General features: G+C 34.4%; 1 protein-coding gene, 1 long non-coding RNA gene and 1 pseudogene across 2 annotated transcripts; 2 read left to right on the top strand and 1 right to left on the bottom strand.

Moving 5' to 3' along the window:
• Positions 1-3,203: 3,203 nt before the first annotated feature.
• Positions 3,204-5,465, bottom strand: LOC145091424 (uncharacterized). Its single transcript, XR_013702149.1, has 5 exons — positions 5,004-5,465; positions 4,638-4,926; positions 4,430-4,514; positions 3,493-3,654; positions 3,204-3,365 (listed from the first exon to the last, which is right to left on the bottom strand). It is a non-coding gene; the product is annotated as an uncharacterized LOC145091424 (long non-coding RNA).
• Positions 5,466-6,276: 811 nt separating this feature from the next.
• On the top strand, positions 6,277-8,828 carry LOC145095014 (uncharacterized; annotated as a pseudogene).
• Positions 8,829-11,747: 2,919 nt separating this feature from the next.
• Positions 11,748-13,392, top strand: LOC145091423 (short-chain dehydrogenase/reductase 1-like). The gene is made up of 4 exons (XM_079029138.1): positions 11,748-11,869; positions 11,970-12,210; positions 12,508-12,765; positions 12,854-13,392. Exons 1-4 carry the CDS (start codon positions 11,856-11,858, stop codon positions 13,232-13,234), a joined length of 894 nt encoding a protein of 297 aa, XP_078885264.1. The 5' UTR covers positions 11,748-11,855; the 3' UTR covers positions 13,235-13,392.
• The last annotated feature ends 13,811 nt before the right edge of the window (positions 13,393-27,203 follow it).

Below are 27,203 nucleotides of genomic sequence, written 5' to 3'. Positions count from 1 at the left end.
ATGTTTAGTTTTGGCTGTTTCATTAATGTTGACTGAATTCTTACTTATCCTTATATTCTCAATGTTGACCAGATTAGATTTCAAAGCTTAAAATCATTGTACATGAAGCAATAAGGGTTTGTACCTCTTAATTTTCAGCCTTTGACCAAATATGTATATTAAGGTATAATATATATATATATATATATATATATATATATATATATATATATATATATATATATATATACTAGTCGTTTACCCGCGCAAAGCGGCGGGAGCGAATAGTTTATGAGCGGTGATTAACTTATTTCGGTTTTTATGTATACTTGCGGCTATTGCATCAAACCGCAAAAATCATTAAATCTTAACTTGTTTTGGAACTTTGACCGGTTTGATGAGTTGTGGGTTTGTAATATTCAACACATTTTTTATTTACAATCTATCTTGAGTTGTTTTTTTGGTCCCGAAACCATATATAAATTATAATTAAAACATAATTATTTATTAAGATAGTAAAAATCATCACTGAAAAAAAAATTATCTATTTATAATTTTAAAGCACATGTTTATACATTTATTTGTTTGATAGTATTTTACTTTCAATTCTTTATTTTTAATAATGTATTTTCAATTTTTCTATTATTAACTCTATATAAAATTTTATGATGTGATGACAACTATTGGAACGTACGCCTTCCGTTTATAAGATTTTCAACTTACTAAATATACAAGCACCATGATAAAGTGGTTATAGGTTTGATACAAAATATTGATTTTAAATGATTCGTTATGTCAAAAAGTTTTTTCTAATAAATTGGAAACCAACAGTAACAAATTAGGTAATATCAATGCTGTAAAAAGCATTCGACGATATCTTAATGATGGATTGAAATTAAAAGATTGATCGGTTTACATAATGATTAATCAAATACCATAAATTATTAATTAAATTATTCAAAAATTAATATATCTTAAGAAAATAAGTATTTGAAAATATAAATTCTGAAAATTTTGATATAATATTTGAAATTATGAAAGTTTGATTTTTTTAATTAGATATTATGTTTGATAAATTATCATTGATTCCATTATTGAAAATAATATAAAAAGTTATCTAAGTATTTGAATTTTCAAAAGTTGTCATTAACTATTTATATAGTTACGATTCAATGGTAATAATAACTAAATAATCAAACAAAGAAGAAAAGTTTAATGTTACTCATAGTCCAATTCCGCCAAAGGTGCACATGCTCATTCCAAAAAAAATGTTAGAAAATGAATGATACATTAAAATTTCTTATTTCTCATTTGGAAAAATAAGTTGCATAATATTTATATGAAACTGAATGGTAGGGCAAACTCTTTACCCATAACCAAATGATATCAACTCAACTTCATGTCACACTCTTTACCCATAGCGAAATGATACCGACTCAACTTCAAGATATTAAGTATATAGGCCACGTTTTTTGAATAGTTTTAGTAAAGTTTCTCCATGTTATTAAACTGAAATTTGGTAATTTTTAAATATATTTCTATCTAAAAATAGGAACATATGTCACCAACACATACACAAATAACACACACACATCACATACACATACAACAAACACACAACACACACATACATATCAGACACAACACATACCAGAAATATACAAAAACATATACAACAGAAACACAAACAAAACATATACACATAACAACTCTAATGGGTTATAAAGTTAACATCATTTTCGTCACTGTAACTGACTTTTCTTTCCTTACCTTTTTCATTTCTTCATTTGCTTCATCTTTCTCTTCAACAAATCATAAATTCAAGAGTAAATTACACGGTTGGTCCCTATGGTTAGGGGTTACTTGCACGTTTGGTCCCTAGGAAGATTTTTTAACTCGGACCATCCCTAAAGCTTAAATTTGTTACCCGCCCAGTCCCTTAAATCTTATTTTGTTGCGTATTTGGTCCATACTAAACATAAAAAGACAATTTTACCCTTATCAATTATATTTCAAATTTTTTTTAATGAGAAAAAACATTTAATAAATAAGCCATGTGGGTCCCACCCACCTAATTACTTACGCCTATTTTTCTTGATTGTTATAATATGGTCGACTGCTTCTCCATCTTCAACGCTTACCTACTCCTCCCCCCTCTTCACTACCGATTAAAAAATCTTCCCTCCATCTCCATAGTCGAGTTGCATCTCTTTCGTCCCCCTCTCCACTCCCCACCTGCTTCATTATTGATGGAACCTACCCAACCCTAAAAGTACCCTTTTATGCCCTAACTATTGCTGCAACAATGTGACTCGCGATGGGGATCTCGCCAAGCTGTCGCCTGCACCTTCGTCTCTGTTGTCCCTGTTCTTATGTTTATCCTCATATGCAATTAATACTTCAAACTGTCGTTGGTCTGCATCATCAAGCAATCGTTGCTGCCCTCCATCGTCAATATGATCAAGTGTTGAGGTTGTTGCAGGTTCTGATTAAAATCCTTTAAGTTTGTAGGTTCTGGTTGAAACCCATCGTCTTAGATATCTCCATTTACGATGTCCGGGTTTTACAAATTCCGGTTGAAATCCTTTCATTCTTTGTATGTTCTAGTCATTCTTCAAAAATCTTCAACAAATATACAATAATTTTGTTGAACTGAAGAACCCTAACATCGATCTGTAGACCACATTCTCTGCTCCGCTTAGCTACATTTGATTTTAGTAGGTTTGTTTCAGGTTCAGATTTGATTTCATTTTGATTTCGTTAAGTTTTGATTTGGTTTGCTATTAAATATCAAAGTTAAAGAAACAACACATCTTGTTGGGAGCTTGAAGATTTCAGAAGGGTGGGTTGAGATGAAGGAATATGATGACCGAAGATGGGTAGATGGTGGCCGAAGTTAGGTACTCTTCATCGTTGTTGGGGAGACGAAGGAAATCAGTAAAGGGTGGGGGTGGGCCCATTGTAAGTTAATAATAATGTAAATAATTGTATAAAAATGAATTAAATTACAAAAGAAATAAGTAAAGGGCAAAATAGTCTTTTTATGCTTGATAGGGACTAAACGCGTAACAAAAATGTGTATTAGGGACCGTCCGAGTTAAAAAATCTTTCTAGGGACCAAACGTGCAAGTAACCCCTAACCATAGGGACCATCCGTGTAATTTACTCTAAATTCAAATACACTTTAACCAACTAACGCCAACTAAATCTAAAGTTACCGTAAATAAAACTAAAATCAAGCATATTTATATAAAAAATCTCAATCATAAAAAGGAATAAACTAACAAATCGAGAGATGTTTGACACTATAAATGCAACTGAATCTCCTAATTCTTTCGGCCGGTTCCTAAACCGCAACATGTACTATCCGTTTGCAACTTCATCATCTGATTATATACAAAATACCACAAAGAGAACCAAAGTTGCATTAAGTCAGCCTATACTAAACTGATAAATTCTTCAATAACATTTTTTCGAAAAATTACTAAAAACACAAATAATTTGAGCTCAAACCTGTAAAAGGAACACATTCTTGAACCCTACAATATTATGGACATTCTCGATCTCCTATGCAATCTGTACGGTTATTATGGAGATCATAAATATGCTTCATGTACCATACATTATTGTATTACCTCTAGTCTTCCATTCCACGGAGAGGTGCTTTTATAGTACCTAGAGCAAAAATTACCCAAAAGTCAATTTTCAACCGACCCACACCTAAATGTTGACAGGGATCCTCAAAAATCTTTAAAATCAGACTATCGATGAATGAACAATACTATCGAGGCCTATGAAAACGCATGGTAATCACATCAGGAATGGGTAAAAGGAACACAAAGAGACATCACATATTAACTAACTGTGAACTGAAGTATAAGTAACCATACCTCCATGCCAGTAACAAACCTGTTGATGCCATGATGTCACCCACTATTATGTGGAGATACATTATATCAATTAAAAGAGTTCCCTAATGACACTTCTACCCATATGGGGGAAAACTACTTCCACGTTATCCAACAACGATTATATCAATTAAAAGAGTTCCCTAATGACATTTCTTGTACTTTTAACATAAATTATAAAAATATTAGCTTCAAAAGGAAAGATTAAATGGGTTAAGAGTTACCAAAAGTGTATTTAAATGCTTAAATTCTAGTATTACTTACTTTAAACAATTATTTTGATAAGATAGTTTTTGTAACAAATCAACTGGTCATAAAAATCAGAAAATGGACAAATTATAGTTTCACCCATTTTGACCTATTATCCAACCCAATTGACCCACCCATTTTGAGCCATTACCCAACCCAATATACTCTCTTTAGGAGGGTCATACATGACATTGAAACCTTTCCAAACATACTTGGACAAAGTTCCTTAAAAAACAACACTAAAAGTATGGTTTTTGCATAAAACTCTCTTATGGATTTGGCTTAGAACTTACCAGACAACAAATTCAGTTTAACTAGCGCCTCTTTCAAAGCAAACAGGGTAGGATAATTCGATCAAGATGAATTCAATGCAAAAACCTGCAAATGGAATCAAAATGTAACCCAAAAATGGCAGATAATTAAGAAGAATGAGCTTAAAATAATCAAATAAGAAAATACAAATGAAATGAGAAGATCCTCCATTAAGAAAAACATAGTAACCTGTTTTGGAGAAACGCTTCATCTTCAATCGATCTTAGATCTAAGCTGCCATTGAAACAAAAAAAAATATGAACCATTTGTAGAAAAGAAATCAAAATCATTTTATAGAAAAACTAACTTTACATCTTCAAGTTTCATTTAAATTTAAGGTTGGTGCAGAATGGGAGAATGAGAGAGAGAGATGTATAAAGACAGAGAACATAACCTATTTGTGAGATACTCTTCAACGATCTCACACCTGCTTTCTTTTTCCAACATAAAATCATCAATGCCTCACATATTCAAAACCCTACAACAATTTCACCAAAATATCTCATTATTCATAAATACTATGGAGAATTAAACTAAAAGATGAAGAATACAAACCTGGATGATGGTCACTATAGAGGCAGAGTAGGGAGCATATGTGGGTGGTTGAAGGCAGAAGGAAGAGCGACTATAGTGGTGGTTCATGGTGGAAAAGCATGGGTAGACACCGATTTTGGGTGGTTTAAGGCGAAAGATGGAGTAGCATTGTGCCCATCCTCTTCATCTTCTATCACAGAGAAATAGAGAGAAGGGATAGCGAACCCTATAAGGGCGCTGGTAGATGGTGCGACTATGCAGAGGTGAAGACAACAGTGACTTCACAAAAACAGAGCCAATATCGAGCAAAAGTGAATGTCGCTGATGGGTGGAGAGAAGGAGGAGATGATGCTGCTGGTGACAAACAGATAGGGTGTAACCGGAAGAAAACAGATGATTCAATCTAATTTCTACAATGAATCAGTAGATGGGGCGAGATATGAGAGGAAGGCGGGTTGTAATCCACAAATATTTGCTGATATCCCAAATCAACGTGACTAGATCAAATAAATAACAAAAGAAGTTAGAAAGGGACTTGTTTAAAATTTTAATATTATTTTATTTATAACTGGTTGTATTTAAGCTTAAAGACTTGAATGTTTTAAAAAATAATTATTATTATATTGAATATATTTATAGAAATAATAGGATTTCTTTTATAAATTAGTATATATATATATATATATATATATATATATATATATATATATATATATATATGAGATGTCGAAATTAAAGTAAACAAAAAGCTGGTGGTTGACATGGGCTTGATATTCACGAGTTAGACCCAAGATTGAAACTTGGCACTAGCAATTTTGTTTTTATTTTTATTATAATTCTTCAACCCATCCTTTTAATTCAAGCGTAACAAACACGTCTATCCCATAAGGAATTATCTAAGTCAAACACATCTTTAATTAAATTAGTATATAAGTCCATTTAAACTAAGTATATCACATAAAGAATTAGTATCTAACACAAACACGCATTTAATTACTATATATAAGTCTTTGGCCTCTTTTATTTATTTGTTGAGTTTGGGCAATTTGGCAGCAAAGGAAGAAATAAGAAAAGGTTTGTTTCTTTTTTTTTTCTCTAATAGTAATATTTATAATTCATCATTATTAGTATTTTTTATAATCATTAGTATTTTTTTTCTAGTTTATATACATTGTTATTGGTATTGCTCATTCAACGTTTTGATATATTCAATTAGATTTCTAGAGTTCTTTTATCATAGTTTTAATTTTTATCGAGTATTTGGTTGATTATTGTTATTTTATTTTCAGAAATAATGTCTCCTAAGTATTTATCTGGTAGTCAAAAACGTAAAAAGAGAAAAAGAATTGAAGAATCAACAAAGGCTAATAGAGGTTCTCTAGATAAGTTTTTCCAAAAAATACCTAAAGTTACTTCTCAAAATCAAAATAATGATGATATTCCTGATAATTTGGGTGTTGATGTCGAAGGAGATCAAATTAATGATGTTAATGTTGATAATGTTAATTTCGATGGAGATCGTGTTGATGTTGATGATGGTAATGACGATGGTGATGACATTGAAGATGATGGTGATGATGATGATGATGATGTTGATGATGATGATGATGATGTTAATGTTAATAGTAATAATGTTGATATATTCGATCCAAGAAATTAGGATGGACTAAGCACAGACATGGTGAAACGTTTGGTAGAGAAAGGTCCTAAAAGGGATAATACTATTGATAAGGGTCCACCTGATAGATTTTCTAGACGGTTTTCTGCAGCTATGTATACTAGAACTCTGCCAAATAAACAGACATGTAACAGAGAATGGCTAGTATACTCGAAAGAGCTTGATAAAGTTTTTTGTTTTTGCTGTAAAATATTTAGAAAAGGGATCCCGAAAGGTCAATTAGATAGTGAAGGTTATGCATATTGGCAACATCTTAGTACAAGACTTAAAGAGCATGAAGTTGGTTTAGATCATCTCACAAATTTAGCTACTTGGTTTGAAATGCGTGAAAGATTGAAAGTTAATGAAAAAATTGATAAAGTGGTGTATGATCAATTTAAGAAAGAAAGGGAGCATTGGAAACAAGTACTATTGAGGATTATTGCACTAGTGAAATATTTGGCTAAATATAATTTAGCATTTCGTGGAACAAATGAAAAATTATATCAAAAGAGTAATGGAAACTTTCTTGGAGCGATTGAGATGTTTGAAGAGTTTGACCTGGTTATGAAAGAGCATGTGCGTCGTATCAAAAATGATGAGATCCATGTACATTATCTTGGCCACAAGATCCAAAATAAGGTGATATTTTTACTAGCTGATGAAATTAAACGAGAAATCATTAAAAAAGTAAAGGAAGCAAAATATTACTCCATCATACTTGATTGTACCCCTGATACAAGTCACCAAGAACAAATGTCTTTGATAGTGAGGTATGTAAATTTCTCCTCCAATGATGTTACTGTTGAAGAATCATTTTTAGGTTTTTTGAATGTTAATGATAAAATTGGTAAAGGGCTCTTTGATATTACACACGATGAATTAAAATCTCTTGGTCTTGATATTGATGATATGCGGGGGCAAGGGTATGACAATGGATCAAACATGAGAGGAAAACATCAAGGAGTTCAAAAGAGATTTTTGGACATAAATTCTAGAGCATTTTATACTCCATGTGGTTGTCATAGTCTTAATCTTGCACTGTGTGACATGGCTAACAGTTGTAGTAAAGCTAGAGATTTTTTGGAGTCATACAACGAGTATATACAATATTTTCCAATTCTACTAAGAGGTGGCAAATTCTGAAAGAGAATATCAAAGGTTTGACTCCAAATTCATTGTCTGCCACTCGGTGGGAAAGTCGTGTTGATAGTGTGAAGGCTATTAGACAACAACTTCCGGATTTAAGAGAAGCTTTACTTGAAGTTGCGGAAAAAGACAACGATGCTAAAATCCAAAGTGAAGCTAAATCGCTAGCAAATAATGACCTTGGTGGATTTGATTTTTTGGTATCCATAGTCATTTGGTATCAAATATTGTACATGGTGAACCTAGTTAGCAAAAAAATTACAATCAAAAGATATGCTTCTCGATGTTGCTATTAACGAAGTGAATATGCTAATTGAGTACTTCAAGGAGTTTAGAGAAACAGGGTTCTCCAAGGCGATTGATGATGCGAAGGAACTTTCCGTTGAAATGAATATTGATCCGGTATTCTCTCAAAAGCAGCCGGTTAGTAGAAAAAAACAATTTGATGAGAATTCAAGTGATCAAGATGTTGTATTTTCAGCCGAGGAGAATTTTAAAGTTAAATACTTTTTATATATTGTTGATCAAGTGAGTGCTTCTCTTAAAACAAGATTTCAACAATACAAAGAGTATGAAAATATTTTTGGTTTTTTGTTTCCAAAAAAATGAAGGAATTTGATGACAAAAATCTCAAGTCATGTTGTCGCCGTCTCGAAGCTGCACTTAAGTCTGGTGAACAATCAGATATCGATTCTCATGAACTTTATATGGAGTTAAAGCTGCTTGACATGTTCTTACCGAGTGAAATTACGAGCCATATTGATGTTTTAAAGTATATGAAAAAAGTCGATTGTTTTCCTAATGCAATTATTGCCTACAAAATCTTGTTGACTATTCCCGTAACGGTCACGTCTGCAGAAAGAAGTTTTTCAAAGCTAAAGTTGTTGAAGTCCTACCTAAGGTCCACAATGTCACAAGAAAGACTTAATGGATTGGCGATAATAGCTATTAAGAATGTTATATTGGAGACTAATGATTATGAAGAGTTGGTGAACAATTTTGCTTCCAAGAATGCTAGGAGAGTCTCGCGATTCATGTAGTTGTCTAAGATTATCTATTGTATGATCGTTCTTTTCTTTTGCATAACTATCATATAATTGCATATACAAACATCAAACATATCTATCTCACTGATCATCAATCATAGAACTCTCCTGTAACTAGATTACCGACCTAGCAGGTCACTAACATACCAATCCCTACGGATCACAAGAGCATAACATACTGTCTACCTTGATTCCGATCTAACAGATCATAACCACATGTAGCATACCATAACAATAACAACTAAAGGGCCGGCCTTGGTGCCGTAGACCCTATCGATATAGTGAGGATAACTCACCTCACAGATGTCGACTCGGAAGATAAACTCCAACTCTCGGATCACTTGACACAGGCTCCACCACCTATTATCATGGTACAATATACTCGTAAGTCCTTAACCTTATAAGGTACTTCATAACCCACTAGTCAAGCCCTGATCAAAGTCAAAGTCCTCAGTCAAGGTCAACAGTCCATGTTGACCTCGACTCATCGAGTACCCTCTGCTACTCGCCGAGTTCCTTGAAGCACATTCCAACTCACCGAGTGATCGGGGTGACTCTTCGAGTTCCTTCGATTCTCGATCCAACTTTAAGGCCACCCGTCGAGTTTCCTCCTTACAACTCGACAGATACACACGCATATATATCCTGGAGAAAACTCATCCGACTCTCCGAGTTGTTCTTCAACTCGTCGAGTCTATGGCAATCATCATCAGACTCGCCGAGTTGTTCCAACAACTCGTCGAGTTCATGGCCATCTTCATGTGACTCGTCGAGTCAACCTTGCGACTCGCCGAGTCCATTCAGTCCTTTTTCCATACAAACCTATTTTGAGCCACGCAACGGCTCCCAATCACAGATCCAAGCTTCTAGGGCATGCTTTTCACGTAAAGTTGCAAACTTTACGTGCATGCATAGCTACAAAGGTTCTAAATGCCAAATCTAAGCTCTTAATGGGGTCTCATGCCCAAGGAGGGCCTCATTCACGACCAAAACAACAACTTTATGATTCTAAAACTTAAGGAGGGTCCAGATCTGAAGTTACAACTTCAGATCTAGCCCATAGCCCACCTTATCAACCTCAAAATCCATAAAAAACCCTAAAAACTCAACAAAAGGAAAAAGGAAGTAAGGATGGCAACTTGATACCTCTAATGGATGATAACTGAGGTAAATTCTGCTTCCCACACCTTTCCTTGCTTCAATTTCTTACACTTCTTGCTTTTCTCTTATAGTCAACCTTCTTTCCAAGCTTAAGACACACCAAAATGGAATACCACACGAATTAGGGTTTTAAGGAGCTCTCAAAGACTGTAAAGAGGCCAAAGGAGGCTGAGGCTCCTTTAAATAGGGGTGTAAACCCCGGGATTTAGGGTTTCATCTGCCAGCTCCTACTCGTCGAGTCCCAATATGGACTTGTCGAGTAGGTCACTTAACACGTGATCCCACCCCACTGCTACTCGACGAGTAGGGCAACCAACTCGTCAAGTAGAGCTTAACCCAATAAATCTTATTTAGACAATACTTGAGAATCGGGGCGTTACAGTTCTTGCATGTGTAATCCAATGTATGAAAAACTGAGTATACATCAAAAGAAAAAAAACAGGTAGCCATATACGCAACACCCATGCTCATACCTAAATAGAAGACAATAAAAAACATTCAATCAAATAAAAGTGGCAATAGCTAGAGAAATGAGAACTTATACCGAATAGAAATGTGACGGGTTTCTCTGTTCTTCAAAAGGATACACGAACTGGGCAAACGTAAAAATGGAGTCAATGACGCACTGAAAATCAAATAAAAAAGGAATAGTACCTTGAAGTTTATTCATCGACAAATCTCCTACAACAAAACATGTAGTGGTCAATAGAGTTATCAGCAGTGAACACACGGTCAAAAGACGGAAATTAGAAGAATGAAAAAAACAACAAACCTAAAAAAAGAGCAGGAGAAAGCAGAATACAACGTCGATTTTAGGTTTGGACCATAAAACACAACACATCACCCTAAAACTGATTGCCTGTATTCAACCTGCAAGAAAGTGAATAACTTATTACGAGAAGGAGAAGGAAAAACAATCTGAACAAAAAAAAACGCCACTTACTCCTTTTGAATACCGGTGGTTGCTGTGAAGGAGTAAAGATACCGGAACCAGAAGTGGCAGAAGGCAACCAAAATAGAAATAGATAAAAAAGAAATTAAACAACATACCTTGTGAAATAAATCACATCAAAATCAACAACGAGTTGTAGCTGGAAACCTCTAAACACTACCGACGTGGGTTATAAACTTGACAACCACATCAATCGTTGACATGCATCATCAATTTAGAATCGAAACATCAACATGCATCTAGGGCTCCTGAGGTTGGAGCGGTGGGAAGCATCGAGAAGAGTAAGATAATCGGATTTAAAATGGTGGAAGTGGTAGAAGGAGAGAGACAATCAAGGATATCTATGGAGTTAATGGATGATACAGGCGATGGTTAACCCCAGTGGAGGATTAAACTAAAGTGGGGAAGGTGAGCAGTAAACGTAAAGGGATACAGAAGAAGAGGGAGATATTTGGAACGGTGGCTGTTGAGTCGGTGACACAAATCTCATTCATATTGGATTCTATTATCGGTGGACATGAGGTCGGCCTCAGTTCTTAATAAATAAATAAAAACTTAACCAATATGAACAATGTACTCTTGATAAGGGGAGTTATATATATATATATATATATATATATATATATATATATATATATATATATATATAGAGAGAGAGAGAGAGAGAGAGAGAGAGAGAGAGAGAGAGAGAGAGAGAGAGAGAGAGAGAGAGAGAGAGAGAGAGAGAGAGAGAGACTTGGTTCTTTAATATATGCTTGTGGAATGAAAGATTTTTTTGAAAACTCTGGGATGTCTATGTATTTGTAAATTTCAAGGACTAATTTGTAGTTAATTGAAATTTACTCATAGTCGTAATAACCTCCCAAATAAACATTCAACAGTTTAACCTACGGATTGAATTTAAGAAAATGGCGTCAAAAAGGTATTTATATTTCTCTAGTTACGACCCTAAGAAACTTCAAATCTGATCATTTTGCTTTTAAATTTCTTTAATCTCTTAATCATCGTCTAACTATTTTTAGGATTGCTGTTGTTACCGGTGGAAACAAAGGCATTGGGTTAGAAATATGCCGGCAATTGGCTAACGAAGTTGTGGTGGTGTTGACTGCAAGAGACGAGAAGAGGGGCGTCGACGCCGTCGCAAAATTGCACTCCTCCGGTTTACTGGACGTCGTCTTTCATCAGCTCGATGTCACAGATCCGGCCAGTATTGCTTCCTTGGCTAATTTCATTGATGCTCGGTTTGGAAAACTCGATATATTGGTAACGATTGTGAAGCCCCGTTGTTTGTTCTCTGATTAGTTCCAGATCGTAGATTCTAAATTACCCTTTTGGCGGTTTCATACAACAACTTATGCTGCACAATTACCCTTTAATTTTATGAATATATCTACAAATTTGTTGGTTTAGTTCTCACTTTCATTTTCTCTCTTGATCGTAGACAGGTTTAGAGTTACCCCTTAATTTAAGGGATCGATCTATAAATTTTCATTAATAGTCTCATTATTCAATCAAATCCCGCATAAATTTTGTTTTACAACTTATAGATTACTGCAACAGGTGAACAATGCTGGAGTCTCTGGTACAATCTTTGACGAGGAGTCCATTTGGAGTTTAAACCTTTCAAAGAAGGAGGTAATTGATGAAAAGACTAATCAGTCCAAGAAATTTGCAGCACAAACATTTGAAGGTGCCCAAAAGTGCTTGGAAACCAATTATTATGGAGCTAAACATGTCACACAGGCCTTGCTACCGATTCTTCTTAAATCTACCTCTCCACGAATAGTCAACGTCTCATCCAAATTAGGTCAACTACAAGTAAGCTAATCTTTCCTCATCAGTAATTTGTACACGGGTTACTAGCGAATTTGACGTTTACACTTTTTGATGGTTATGTTTCTTACAGAACGTTCATGGCGAAAGTACAAGGAAGATTTTGAGTGATTTTGATGGTCTGAAGGAGGAGATGGTGGATGAGGTTGTGAGTGAGTATTTAAAGGATGCCAAAGATGATGAATTGTTGGAAAAGAAAGGGTGGTCAAGTAATGTTTCTGGGTATATCGTGTCAAAAGCAGCTCTGAATGCGTACACGAGGATTTTGGCTAGGGATTTTCCATCGATTTCTGCGAATTCGGTAAGCCCTGGTTTTGTTTCGACGGACATGAGCTGTTTTAAAGGAACCTCCACCGTTGAAGAAGGAGCTAGAGGGCCTGTCAGACTGGCTTTGATCTCGGATGCCAGTCCAACCGGTCAATATTTTTGGACGACGGAAAAATCAACGTTTTAGTTTAAAAAAATATACTAAATTACATAACTGGTCCTGTAGTTTACAAGTAAATGCAGGTTCAGTCGAACTTTTATATTTGTTACAAATCAGTCCCTAGGCATGGGATTTATTGTGGTTTTGATCCTATACGCAAAATGATGAAATTTCCATTATTATCATTTATCAGTCCTTATGCAATTGGTTATGGTGGACCAAATTGCTACCTTTCTTACTATTTCGACCAAATATATATATATATATATATATATATATATATATATATATATATATATATATATATATATATATATATATATGGTTAGTTTCAGGGCCGGTCCAAATACATGGGGTCCGGGGCAAAAAGAAAAAAAAAAGGGCCACTTAAAGATAAATATAATAAATATTCAAAAAAAAAATATCGTTTATTATTGACTATAAACACATTCAATTAACAATAACAAGCAAACCAAATTGCTTATCTTTTGAGCTAGTTTAAGTTTGAACCAACTTTACACCCCGTTCCCGAGTTCAACTTACCGGAGAAAAGAAAGGAAATGAGTGGAAATGAAAGGAAAATAAAAAAAGATTGATGTTCCCGAGTTTCATTAAAGGAGAGAAGTGGAAGGAAGTGGAGGGAAATTGGAGGATCACTTTCCCTCCTAACTTTCCTTCCAATTTGGGAGGATTTGGAAAGAAAGAACAAAATGATTCATTTTCCTTCCACTTCTTTCCAACTCGGGAACACGAAAGAATTTTTTTTTTTCCTTTCCTTTCTCTTCTTTTCTTTTCTTTTGTTAAACTCGGGAACGAGGCGTTAGACTCTAAAAATCATATATATATATATATATATATATATATATATATATATATATATATATAGCCCATAAATTTTGGGCCCCCAGGAGTCGTGGGCCCTGGACGGTCGCCCAGGTTGCCCACCGTCTGAACCGGCCCTGGTTAGTTTCATGTAAAACGGTCTAATTTTGTGAGACTGTGAGACGCATTTTTTTATTTTATTTTAAATTTTTTTAGTTAAATCAAGTTCCGAAAATAATATTTAAAAAAAGAATTTTTGGATTTTTCCATTTATTTTGCATTTTAAAATTATTTTTTAGAATATGTACAGTGTAATATTCTATTAGAATATTTCACATGTTTTTCAAAAAAACGAGATCTTTTTTTTATTTTTTTTTATTTTTTTTAGTTAATTCAAGTTCCGAAAATAATATTTAAAAAAAGAATTTTTAGATTTTTCCCTTTATTTTGCATTTTAAAATTATTTTTTAGAATATGTACAGTGTAATATTCTATTAGAATATTTCATGTATTTTAAAAAAAAAAAAACGAGATTTTTTTTTATTTTTTAGTTAATTCAAGTTCCGAAAATAATATTTAAAATTTTTTTTTTGGATTTTTCCATTTATTTTGCATTTTAAAATTATTTTTAGATTTGGTCTCACGGTCTCACAAAATTAGAATGGTCTCAAAATATACACTTGAATTCTCGAGGTATGCATATCAATTCATCATCATGTTTCCCAAAGCGGTATTTGGTATCAACAAATATTTATTTTGATATCAAATTTTTAATATTCATTTCCAAGCTTTCTGATTACTTGTCCGACATAGTCTTGAAGCAAATGCATCCAAATGTAATATCAAATATAGAAATGAAACATATATATGTCAATTCATCATCATTTTATGTTTTTTTTGTAAAGCCTTCACCATGTATAGAAGAAATTAGATATTTGCCTTGAAAGACCCTTAGTTCATACTGCCATATATATATATATATATATATATATATATATATATATATATATATATATATATATATATAGATAAAATACAAAGATAGGATTACATCATATTTGAATATCATCAATATCTATCTATACACCAGATCACAACTGACTATCTAATCACTTATCATCTATCTTCGGCTTCTGTTTACATTCCCCCTCAATCTTAACCTGTACAAGGTTGAGATTGTACTTGAGACGCTCTAGCATATGGTGAGTAACAGGCTTTGATCATTAGTAGAAATAAAATGGACATCCAAAGCATCAATAGCCACCTTCTCATTCACAAAATGGAAATCCACTTCTATATGTTTTGTTCTAGCATGAAAAACAGGATTAGCGGTCAAATAAGTGGCGCGAAGATTATCACACCACAACACCGGTGGTCGAGACTGATGTACTCCTAACTCCTTGAGTAAAGACTGTATCCAAATAGCTTCTACAGTACCATTCGCGAGTGCTTTATACTTAGCCTCAGTGTTTGATCGAGACACTGTAGGTTGTTTTCGTGAACTCCATGAGACTAAATTTGGACCCAAGAATATAGCAAATCCACCGGTTGACCTATGATAGTCCAAACAACCAGCCCAATCAACATCTGTAAACACACTTAACAGTGTGGAAGAAGATTTTCGAATATTCAACCCTGTGTTAGTCGAACCCTTGACATATCTCAAGATACGCTTGACAACATCCCAATGAATATATGTTGGCTTGGACAAATACTGACAGACCTTTTTAATTGCAAAGGAAATATCTGGTCTAGTTAGTGTAAGGTATTGCAAACCACCTACCATACTTCGATACTTAAAGGCATCTGGTTCATTAAGAAATTTTCCACAATCACGAGAAAGCTTGCCTGTAGCAGACATAGGGGTTGAAACGCTTTTACAATTCTCCATGTGAGCTCGATGAAGCAAGTCATTGGCATACTTGTGTTGCATAAGAGTGATTCCCCCTGAATTGTGAATGACTTCAATCCCCAAGAAGTAATGCATGCAACCAAGATCCTTAATGGGAAAAGATGTAGACAAATTTTTAATCAAAGTATCGATCACCTAAGGAGATGTACCATCAATAACAATGTCATCCACGTACACAAGCATATAAATTGTGACGGTGTCCTGGTTGAAAATGAAGAGAGACGCGTCAGCTTTAGAAGAATGAAAACCTAGTTGGTGAAGCTTATCACTGAGCCGGGAGAAAGCACGTAGCGACTGTTTTAGACCATAAATAGCCTTTTGAAGTTTACAGACGAAATGAGGATGATGAGGATTCTCAAATCCAGGAGGTTGTTGCATATACACCTCCCCCTTGAGAAATCTATGGAGAAAAGCATTGCTCACATCGATCCATCTGAGATGTCAACCGCGAGAGACAACAAGAGAAAGAATTAAACAAACTGTAGTGGGCTTAACAACATGACTAAATGTGTCATGATAATCTATCCCATATTGTTGAGTAAACCCGCGTGCAACTAACTGTGCTTTATGCTTATCCAAAGAACCATAAGCATGTTGTTTGAGTTTGTACACCCACTTGCAGCTGACGACATTCACATTAGGTGGCCTTGGAACCAAGACCCACGTATGTATTTAGTAAGGGCAGAAAACTCAGATTGCATTGCAGCTTGCCAAGCCGGATCTCGAAGAGCTGCTCGAGATGACGTTGGTTCAGCAAAAAATGCACGACAATGTGGATTTTATAAGATTGTACCATCAGTGAAACGTCGAGGACAACTCTTCCCTACACGTCCATGAGTCATTATGCCAGGTGGGGAGGTGATCTCAGGAGCAACGGTAGAGGAAGTGACTGGGGACACCGGAGAACCTGGTTCGATAGTAGGCTGGACAGGTGGGTTAGTTGAACCAGCAGCCGCTGGGGGGTCAGTGGACTGATGTCGGGAGAATTCGGTGGCTCTGGAGGAGTTGTAGTAGTGTTGGATGATAAATCCACATATGGTGAAAAGATGGGACCCACGTGTGACAAACTAGGACCCGATGTAACAGTCTCAGTGTTAGTTGTACCTGTGGGAGCTGCAACTGCATGAGAAGAACTAGCCAATAATAATGACAGGTCATATTTGCTCAAAAGATCATTCACAATACTTGGTTCTGACTGAGGAAACGAGACAACAACAGATTGAGAGGACATGGTGGTATCAGTAATTGGAGTGGCATTTAGAAAACGTGACTCATCAAACATAACATCTCATGAGATATAAATTCTACCGGTGGACATGTCTAGACATTTATACCCTTTATACATGGAACTATACCCCAAGAAAACACACATCTTAGATCGAAAGTCAAGTTTGTGAGAATTGTACTTAAGAAGACTAGGCTAACATGCACATCCAAAATTTCGCAAAAATAAACAATCAGGTGTAATTTTTAAGAGACGAGTGATGGGAGTAGAATTTGATAGTGTGCGACTAGGCATTCGATTGATTAAGTAACAAGCTGTAAGGAAATCTTCATCCCAAAAACGAAGAGGGAGTGAAACACGAGCTAAAAGAGCTAGTCCCGTTTGAACAATGTGACGGTATTTCCTTTCCGCCATCCCATTTTGTTGGGAAGTATGGGGACACGACACCCTGTGTGAAATACCTATTTGCTGAAAGTATTTATGGAGCTTATGGTACTCGCCACCCCAATCAGATTGAACAGTTCTAATTTTAGTGTTTAGAAGGCATTCAACATGGTGTTGAAAATCATAGAAAACCTGTTCAACAACAGATTTATGCTTAATAAGATAAATCCAGGTATACCGGCTATAATCATCAAGAAAGCTAACATAATATTTAAAACCACCACTCCCAAAAATCAGTATGAACAAGTTCTAAAGGAAAAATTGTAGAATGATAACTTTTATTATAGGAAAGTTGATGACTTTTTGCACATTGACATGCATCACAGACACTTGATACACTATTAAAAGGGCCATCAAGTTTATTGGACTTCAAAATAGACCTAAGAACTACTGGTGAGGGATGACCTAGACGTTGATGCCATTTTAACGAAGACACTTTGACACTAGATGCAGCTTGAGGAATACGAGACGAACGAACAATGGGCAACGGATAGAGACCTCCTTTGATTCTACCGAACATAAGCATTTTCTTGGTGACCTTGTCCTTTACAAGAAACATATTTTGGTGAATTTCGATAAACACATTATTATCATAAACAAGTCTATAAGCTAAAAGGAGATGTTTACTAATACGAGGTACTCTTGAAATGTTTTTGAGAACAAGTGATCGATTCAAACAAGGTATATGTGAATGAATAATATTGTTGGATTAGTGTCTAAGCCCGTAACTATATTTGGTAAGTATTTGACCCCGTTGTGCATGGTCCATTTGGGTTGCCTTCATCAAAGCAACTTGATAGGATGATTTATGGAGAAAGAGGATTAATTATGATTTATTAATATATTATATGAATAATATATTAAAGGAGAAATCATATTGTTTAATTAATATTAGTCAAGAATTAATTGATAGTTAGTTTTGTGACTAAAAGATATTAATTAAACTTAGGGGAATGGAATTGTAATTATAAGATAATTGCAGTTGGGCTATGGATCACCTTGGCACACGGGTTGGACTAATTCTATGGGGAGCCTGTAAGGAATTCGTCCAAGGGGTGTTCTAAAGGGAGTCCACGGGCTGCTTGGAGCCTAAGCAGTCAAATTAGGGTTTCCTTGTTTGATAACCCTAGGATGTTTTTGGTGCTCCTCCTCCTTCTCATTAGTCATTCTCTTGCTCTTGGTGTTTGTAAACCATTAGAGGAGTGACATATGTGACTCTAAGCTCCAAGGAAAGAAGATTGAAGAGATTCAAGCCATTCTACAAGAGGTAATCATCTAGATCTATTCATACATGTCAATTTCGAAATTAGTATGCTAGATCTAGGGTTTATAAGTCTTGGAGGAATTGCATGTATAATAGAGAAACCTAGATCCAAGCCTTAGGGTTTGCATGAGCACATAAAATGTTCTTTATATAAAACCCATCAGTGGTATCAGCGTCTTGATTGGTTTCTGTTGTATTTGATGTTTACATGTTCATCCATTACTTGAAAATCGATTTCTGCCCTCTGCCCGACTGAACTCAGTGAGTCAGCCCAGCTCGACGACTACAGACAGTGACTCGGCGAGTCCGGGAGTCAGACAGAGGGAAAATCAGGATTTTTGCTATTTTTTGCTGAAGGAGAATTACCAAAAAACATTTTTCATCAATAAAATATGAATTTTATCAATATTTGGTGATTATCCTTACCAAAATAGAAGATAATTGTCAAAATTAAGATAATTACTTGTTTTATAAGATAAATATTAATTATTTGTAATTTTGTTTTGAATTATCTAGTAAGAAATTGAATTAGGTCAAATTTATATAATTACCAATTATTTGATTAATTTTAATTATTTGTAATTTGATCTTGATAGTTTTGAAAAGTTTCAAAACTTGCCATCAAGTTTTGGAATTTAAAATTTTGATTAAAAGTCTAATTTTGAAATATTTAAATTCTAAACCCTAATGATTTGAAATATTTCAAAACTTGCCCTCAAGGTTTGGAATTTAAATTTTAATTAAAAGTTTAATTTTAAAATGTTAAATTCTAAAACCCTAATTTTTGAAAAGCTCAATTGCACCCTTATGGTTTTATTAAATTAATTAAGTGTATAATTAAAAGAGAGTTAATAAATCAATAATGATATGGTTTACATTTAATTAAATTAAAAGTGTAATTTGTTAAATTAGACCACATAGTATTTTAAAAGTGTAAAATACATCCTTATACTATATATAAAATTAAAAGTCTAATATTATATATGTATAACTTAAATGTCAGTCTTACCGTTAGTAGGCCTCATTCACGAAGCTGGTCTATAAGGGGTGTTTAAGGAAGCGGCCTGTAAAATGACCGACATTGGGTATCCACTCTTACCCACCACACTCTTGACTAGTGGAGGGCCGTTAGCCGAACGGGTAGGATAGAGCAAACCTTTTCCATTAAAAGTGTAATGAATTATAAAGTAACTAAATGTTTTACAAAATTCCCAATCTTAGTTACTTTAGACAAAAGTGAATTTGATGCAATTCCATGAAATTACACTTTGTCCCCTTGCTAAGACGTTAGTGGAGCGTGTGTGGTTAACCGACACACTAAATGGGTTCTAAGCAAAGGTAGCGAAGGTTGACTCAATGTTTTTCATAATTCGGTGGAGCATGTGTGGTTAACCGGCACATAGAATAGGTGACTGTAACATTGGGGGCACCATGTATATTTGCATGGTTATTCACACCCTGTTTTGTGATCCTCGGCATCCCAGTCACAAATCGAGGGGCATATCGAGATTTAAACATGCTATTGAAAAGTTCAATGAATCTCAAAGGATCTAGGAGTTTTCAATACATTTAAAACTTAATCTCTTTTTCGTTTTTCATGGTGGAAAATTAGTGAATCGTCATTCACTTACCTTCAAATGTTTTGCAATTTGGATTACGACATCCCTTTCCCAAGTTGTAGAGTATTGTTTCGGGTCCTAGCCTTAATATCTCATTTGGGTGTTTTATTAAGGACTCAATCAATCAACTAACTTGAATTTTCTTCCGTTTTGTAGATGTCAAAGTACGACAACTATGGTCTTCCCAAATCCCTTAAACAAGCTTTCCACATGAATATGATATTTCACGATTCGATCGAGGAATAAGAGATCATGTTTCACTTCCTCCACCTCCTCCTATTGTTCTCCCTAACCCACAAGTTCAAAGGCTTGAAAAGTTCAAGCTCACTCAAGCCCTTTTGGCAAGTAAACATGAAGAAGGAAAGTCAGTATGTGCACACGTCTTAGAGATGAAGTCACACATTGATAAATTAAGAATGTTGGGAGTCGTTGTCTGTGAGAAGCTGGCTGTTGATTGGGTTCTTCAATCACTTCTTCAATCACTTCTTGACTCATATACTTCAGGTAAAATCCATTAACCAACTCTATAAGTTCCTATTTTTAATTCTTGATACATTATGTGATAAGATTACATTTTTGATGTTTTGTAGAATCGAAGAAAAGAGAGGAAGCTTAAAGGAAGAAGCGTGCTGAATCTGATCGTGAAGAAATGGATTTCGATCGCACGGATTCGAAGATTGGATTTTTGAGCTGCTACTTTAGAGTTAGGATAGATTGCTAAGAAATGTAATAGCATAGTTTTTCAATTGAATTGCGTTGTAAGGACAAATTTTTCCGCAATAAAATAAATTTTGATTTTGTCTTATTTATTTATCCATGCAATGACATGTATGGAAAATTGATGTTTGTGTCACACCCCCAAACCAGACGGCGGAAACGTCTGGGGGCTTGTGCGTGACTTCATCTTGAAATTTCATTATAGTAGATATAATTGAAACATAACATCATCATCATCATACATGTAATATAACAACATTCATTGTTTACATCGAGTATTGTATTTGAATATTACATGCCAAAATACTAAGAGTATGATGAAACAAAATATAACATAATATCCATTAGTTTGTTTCGTTCATCGTGCTTCAACGGTTTCCTGAGAATACAATTTATTTTGAAAACGGTCAACATAAAAATGTTGGTGAGTTCATAAGCATGTTTGTGAAAATGATTTGTATAACTTTGAAAACCACCAGAAAATCCTATATTTTCTGCAAACTGTTTAGTGTGTTTGTGGCAGATCTTGTATTAATGCATGTATGTTATTGTTTATTTGACTAAAAGGGTAAAGAGAATGTAGAGAGAATGTAAAGATCATGTAAAGAGAATGTTCTCAGACAACCCGATGTTGTCTATAAAAGAAAAAGGTGCCATACTAACCCCCGAGGTTGAGTACCAGTACGAGAATGTTTCCGAGTAATCCAAGAGAAAAGAGAATGGTCTTCCGTAAATTTCATAACGTTAATTCCTCTAAGTGAGCCGTCATAACCATACTAAATAATGACAATTTCGCCTATCTTGGCGTTGTTGGACGCCGGTTTTGATTTTTGATTATAAGGTTTTCGTCACCCTAGACTGAGTTAGTCTAACTGTAGCGAACAGCTCAGGTGTGGGGTGTCATCCCCGTATAGATCTATACACAAATCCTCGATCTCCCTCCAAGAGACTCTGGTTATAACTACAGGTTACGATCGTACACTTAATAGGTGCCAACCGACAAAACTCACTAGATCCTTAATCGAATTTACGCGAAGAAAGGTATAATCTCATTCCAGGCCCAATGAACCATGTAAGTGAACCACTAAGGCATCGCTAAACATGTAAAACATTTAAAGGCCCAAATTGGAATGAAATTATATAACATGGACCCGAAATATATATATGAAATGACAACTAAGGCCCATTTCACATGTAAGGTATTTACAGACCTAAATAGTACACAAATAGTATCCAAGCTTCGTCGCACATGTTAATGGGTCAATGAGGCCCAATAAACATATAAATAGTATACAGGACCTATCACACATAAAAACGAGCCACTAAAGCCCAATAACCTAGAAAATGATCAAAATAATTCATTTGTTAGTTATCGTTGGTTTTGGTTCAAGTATTCACTAAAATAGCATGAAAGCCCACTTTTTGTAAAAATGACGTTCTTGGCCCAATAAGCCAAAAATTTACAATTAAGACCCAATTTTTGTAAGAATAACACTTTAGTCTTCATTTTTTTCAAAACTTGTGTTGATGACTAGTTTGTGGTAAAAATAACATTTTAAACCCATTTTTGTCAAAATATCATTTTTGGGTTGATTTTTGTGGAAATACACATTTTTCTGGTCTTGGGTTTTCAGCAATCGAGTCATAGGTATTCACTAAAATAGCATGAAAGCCCACTTTTTGTAAAAATGACGTTCTTGGCCCAATAAGCCAAAAATTTACAATTAAGACCCAATTTTTGTAAGAATAACACTTTAGTCTTCATTTTTTTCAAAACTTGTGTTGATGACTAGTTTGTGGTAAAAATAACATTTTAAACCCATTTTTGTCAAAATATCATTTTTGGGTTGATTTTTGTGGAAATACACATTTTTCTGGTCTTGGGTTTTTTCCAACCAAGTTTTTCGAAAATTTGTAGAAAAATCTTCATAAGTCAAAATTTGGATCCGTAAATTCTAGAAATTGGAAATTTTGTCTACTTTATTCAAAAATTTTCTCATAATTTTTAATGGCTTCTAACAAGTGTGAAATTGCTCACCTTCATAGGCTGGTCCGAAATTATTTCAAATCTGATAGGCAGTTTTGTAAAATTCGCCAAAAATTGTAGAAAAATTGTATAAAAACGTGAGAGTAGTCATTTTAAAGGTATAAATCTGAACTTTATCCATGTAAAACATTTTGGAAAAATACTTCCATTAAGAGGGTCAAAACAGTTCGATATTGGGCTAAAACTTTCCTGTCAAAAGCTGATTTTTGAGTATAAGTTATAGATCTTTGAGCACAACACTCATTTTTGCTATTTTAAGTGTATAATTCCCAGATCTACAAGTTTATATGTAATATATTTGATAAAACATACTTTTCTCAAGGTTCTTATGAAGATCCAAGTGATAAACTTCAAGTTCTTAACATATTTTTAGATTAATGAAGTAAGCAACACATAATCACCAAATGATTCAAGAAAACGCACATAATCATGCATATACACATAGATATACACAAATAAACTTGTATTCTCCCCCAAAAACAAGTAAAAACTGAAAACAAGGGGGTATGAACTCACCTTGGGGTTTGGATTTCGGTTTTGATGAAGATAAGAAGAAGGTGGTGTAAGTTATGACTCTAGCTAGCTGCTTGAAGTGATCTTCGAATCTTGATGAGTTCTAGGGAGCATGGTCACGAATTTGAGGTGGTAAGAGGAGTGATTTAAGTTTAAAGATGTAGTATAAATCAACTTAGCTTGTGAGATCTTACCAATGATGATGATCTTTGATGAAAACTCCTCTTGAAACCACACACCAAAACTCGAAAATTTAGAGGAAGGAGGATGAGTTCCTAAGAGACTTCTTGAGAGTGTTTGAAGGAAATGAAAATGGTGGGGAATGAAGGATTTGGCCGAAATTAGAAGAAGATGGAGGATAAGAAGATTGAGGTGATGTTTGCATGGATATCCACCATGCAAACATGAGGTGTCATAAGCATGATTTTTCTTCTTTTCTCTTTTTTTTACACATGTATGTACATATATGTATGTACACACACACACACACACACATATATATATATATATATATATATATATTGGACCTGAATTTGGGCTAGAGAGATGAGAATGAAATGCTTTGGCCCATTATTTTCCTTGTTCTAATTTCTATGAAGCTCCAAGCATTTTTTTTGGCCCATTGGGCCCTTAAGAAGGTTCACGGCCCAAAATGGTAAAGGAAATTGGTTTAAGGCCCATTAGGGTTAATTAAATCCTTTATGGCCCATCATGGCCCAAAATGCTAAAGTTTTACAAGTATGGGTCTAATTAGGACCCAATTAGGGTTTCTAGACCAAAAATAGTCAAGTTGAAGGTTTATTGGTCCATTAGGCCCAATAAGAGAACCCTAGCTCATATTAGACTAGAACTGGGATTTTTCTAGGGTTTTCAACACCTTATTGACTATAAGAATTATATTGAGTGAGCATAGAGTATGATATTCATTTAGAGTACAAGCCTCACCATGAACGATGTTTACATGAGAATAGAATTTCCTAGCTAAAAAATGCTAGTTGTGACAGTTTGTGTATTTCTATTATTAGCAATGTTGAAATAGATGTGTTATTTATGGTAGTGTCATAATTTTCTAAGTAAGGAAAGGTTCCCATCGCCCAAGTTTCAATTGGACAGAAACTTGGAATCATACAACTTGTATTGTGTGATGTATGGAAATCTTGGTACTTAGGCAATTAAGAGTAGTTCTTTGTTCACATAAGGATGTGAGTCAAGTGAAGGACTAAAGGAACTAGTACAGAATGTTGTGCACTAGTCAAGTCCACCATAAATAATAATAACATTATTCGTCATGATTTACTAAAAGTCTAGTAAATGTGGTTATACTTACAAGATTAAGTGTAATATTGAATCATTGAAAAGTTTCAATGAATAGCATAATGAATAAGTAGAATCAATGAAGGCAGAAAGATAAAAAGTTTCCCCAATCTAAGAAGAAGAGAGAGTACTTTTGTATCGTGTTTTATGATCATCTTGGTAATCGTAGGAACCATATTACAATTCATCCTCTAAGGACACCTTAGTGCACTAGTTTGACTAAGAAGAGGAATCGAGAAATGTTGTAGTGGTTAAGTCAATAAGATGTATCGTACTTTGTTCCAAAATCAAGTCTTAGAGTCATACTCCAAGATTGTGACTTGAGTGACATAATCGTAAGTAAGAGTGTTCTTACACTCGCACATTTTGGTAAGATGTGATGTCTTGAATAAGACAAAGTCCAACTAGTACCAAATTGCGTGTAGGTTTTGTTTTGATAAAGACACACACTAATTCTTGGATATTTGTTTTATCAAGAAATGTTTCTTGATGAGAGAATCTAATATGTCAAGAGGTTAGTGGGAGTCTAAAGATCTTGAAAAGTTTCAAGAACTGATTGAGAGTAAACTTGCTAGCACACGACTTGAGGTTTGAAACCTATTGTGTTGACAAAATTTTATTTTAATGCCAATCCAGTTGAGTTGATTATGCATATGAGCTCTACGAGTTCTCAATAGACTGCATAAGGCAAGCACCTTGTTCAATGAAAGTACATTGACTAGCATGGGTGAGCTGTTAAATAACTTGGAAACAATGGTGGGACCCTTGATGGCAAGAAATTAAGCATGAACAAGTTCTGTCCATAAGAGCTTGGATTTGTCACAAACATTATCTTATGATTATGGTATGACAAATTCGTATGGATAGGAACACATGCACCATCAAATCTAAGTGTCATAAGATTTCTACCCTTCATGAAAATGATTGTGAGGAAACGCTTTCACTAAGAGAGATTTTAAGGAGATAGCGATTATGTAAATTGCATTCTCCAATTCGATTATGATTATGGAATCCCTCTTCATAGTTCGAATTGTGAGATTTGGCAATTAGTCTGAACATTTAGGACTTAGTAATATAAGTTTTGAATTAGTTTAGACACGCATGTAAGCTGTCTGAGGAAAGGTGTATGAATTTGAGAAGCTTAGATAAAGGCTTATCGAAGCACATCACAATGGAAATATGAACTTTGAAAGTCAATAAGTATTGTCTTCTAGAAGTCCAACTGTTTTATGATATGTGTCAAAGCTAGTGGGAGCATAAATGCTATGCTGGAATGGATATAATCATCATGTTAGTGGGAGCATGATTATTATTTTAAGTGTTTCAAGTTGGCAATATTAATTATAGAAAAACAAAATTTTACTTCGCAAAGTTGCAGGGGTTGAAAAGTTGTTTTTGCTATAATTAAGGGAGAGAATGTTATACTTCGTTTCCAATCTAAAGCTTAGATCGAGAAATTTTTAATTGAATTTAGTCAAAGTAATATTTATTAATTGCATTCTCAAACTTCGATTATGATTACGGCATCCCTCTTCATAGTTCAAATTTTGAGAACACGGCAAATAGAAATATTGTGGCAATATTATATCAAGAAACTTGTAAAGTATCACGTTTTTCGTTATGAATCGTGTCCCATACACTTCGGGTATAGGATCGATTTCATATGATGTAATATTCGACCGTTCTAAAATTTTCCAAATGCCTAGGGAATTTAGAGGGAAAAGGGAATAGAACCGGATTTGACTAAAATAATTTAACAACTGTCAAGGACAATCTAAAGTTCGCCAAGGATTGGTCGCTTGCGGACAATTGGAAGTATAGACATGGATGGACCATATTGGCATTATTATGGATAGATAAGATTCTATTTAGAATGAGTTGTCGTATGACAAATATGGAAATGTTTCTATATTGGGAGTTGGACGTTAAGAATATATGTCTAGATTAAAAACTTCTATGCAAGAAGGATGTTAAAAGGAATGTACTTTGAATGTGAGACTTCATGAGTATGGAATTGTTTTGTTACAATCTCCAATAGAGCACTTTGTAATTTCATTGGAAAAGTCTTGGTGACTTTGGCGTTGTGATATTACGAAAGGACTGTTGCATAAAATGTTAA

Source organism: Lactuca serriola, chromosome 3, assembly GCF_051521515.1.
Source record: "Lactuca serriola cultivar US96UC23 chromosome 3, Lser_US96UC23_V15, whole genome shotgun sequence".
Classification (NCBI taxonomy): Eukaryota; Viridiplantae; Streptophyta; class Magnoliopsida; order Asterales; family Asteraceae; genus Lactuca; species Lactuca serriola.
The sequence above is the reverse complement of the archived record's forward strand: the minus strand, read 5'-3'. Positions and strand labels throughout refer to the sequence as shown.

What these genes read in the sequence shown, in the direction of transcription:
- LOC145091423 (XM_079029138.1), top strand. An exon ending in TTGGAAAACTCGATATATTG is followed by an intron (nt 12,211 to 12,507) that starts GTAACGATTGTG and finishes TTACTGCAACAG; the next exon opens with GTGAACAATGCTGGAGTCTC. An exon ending in CCAAATTAGGTCAACTACAA is followed by an intron (nt 12,766 to 12,853) that starts GTAAGCTAATCT and finishes TGTTTCTTACAG; the next exon opens with AACGTTCATGGCGAAAGTAC.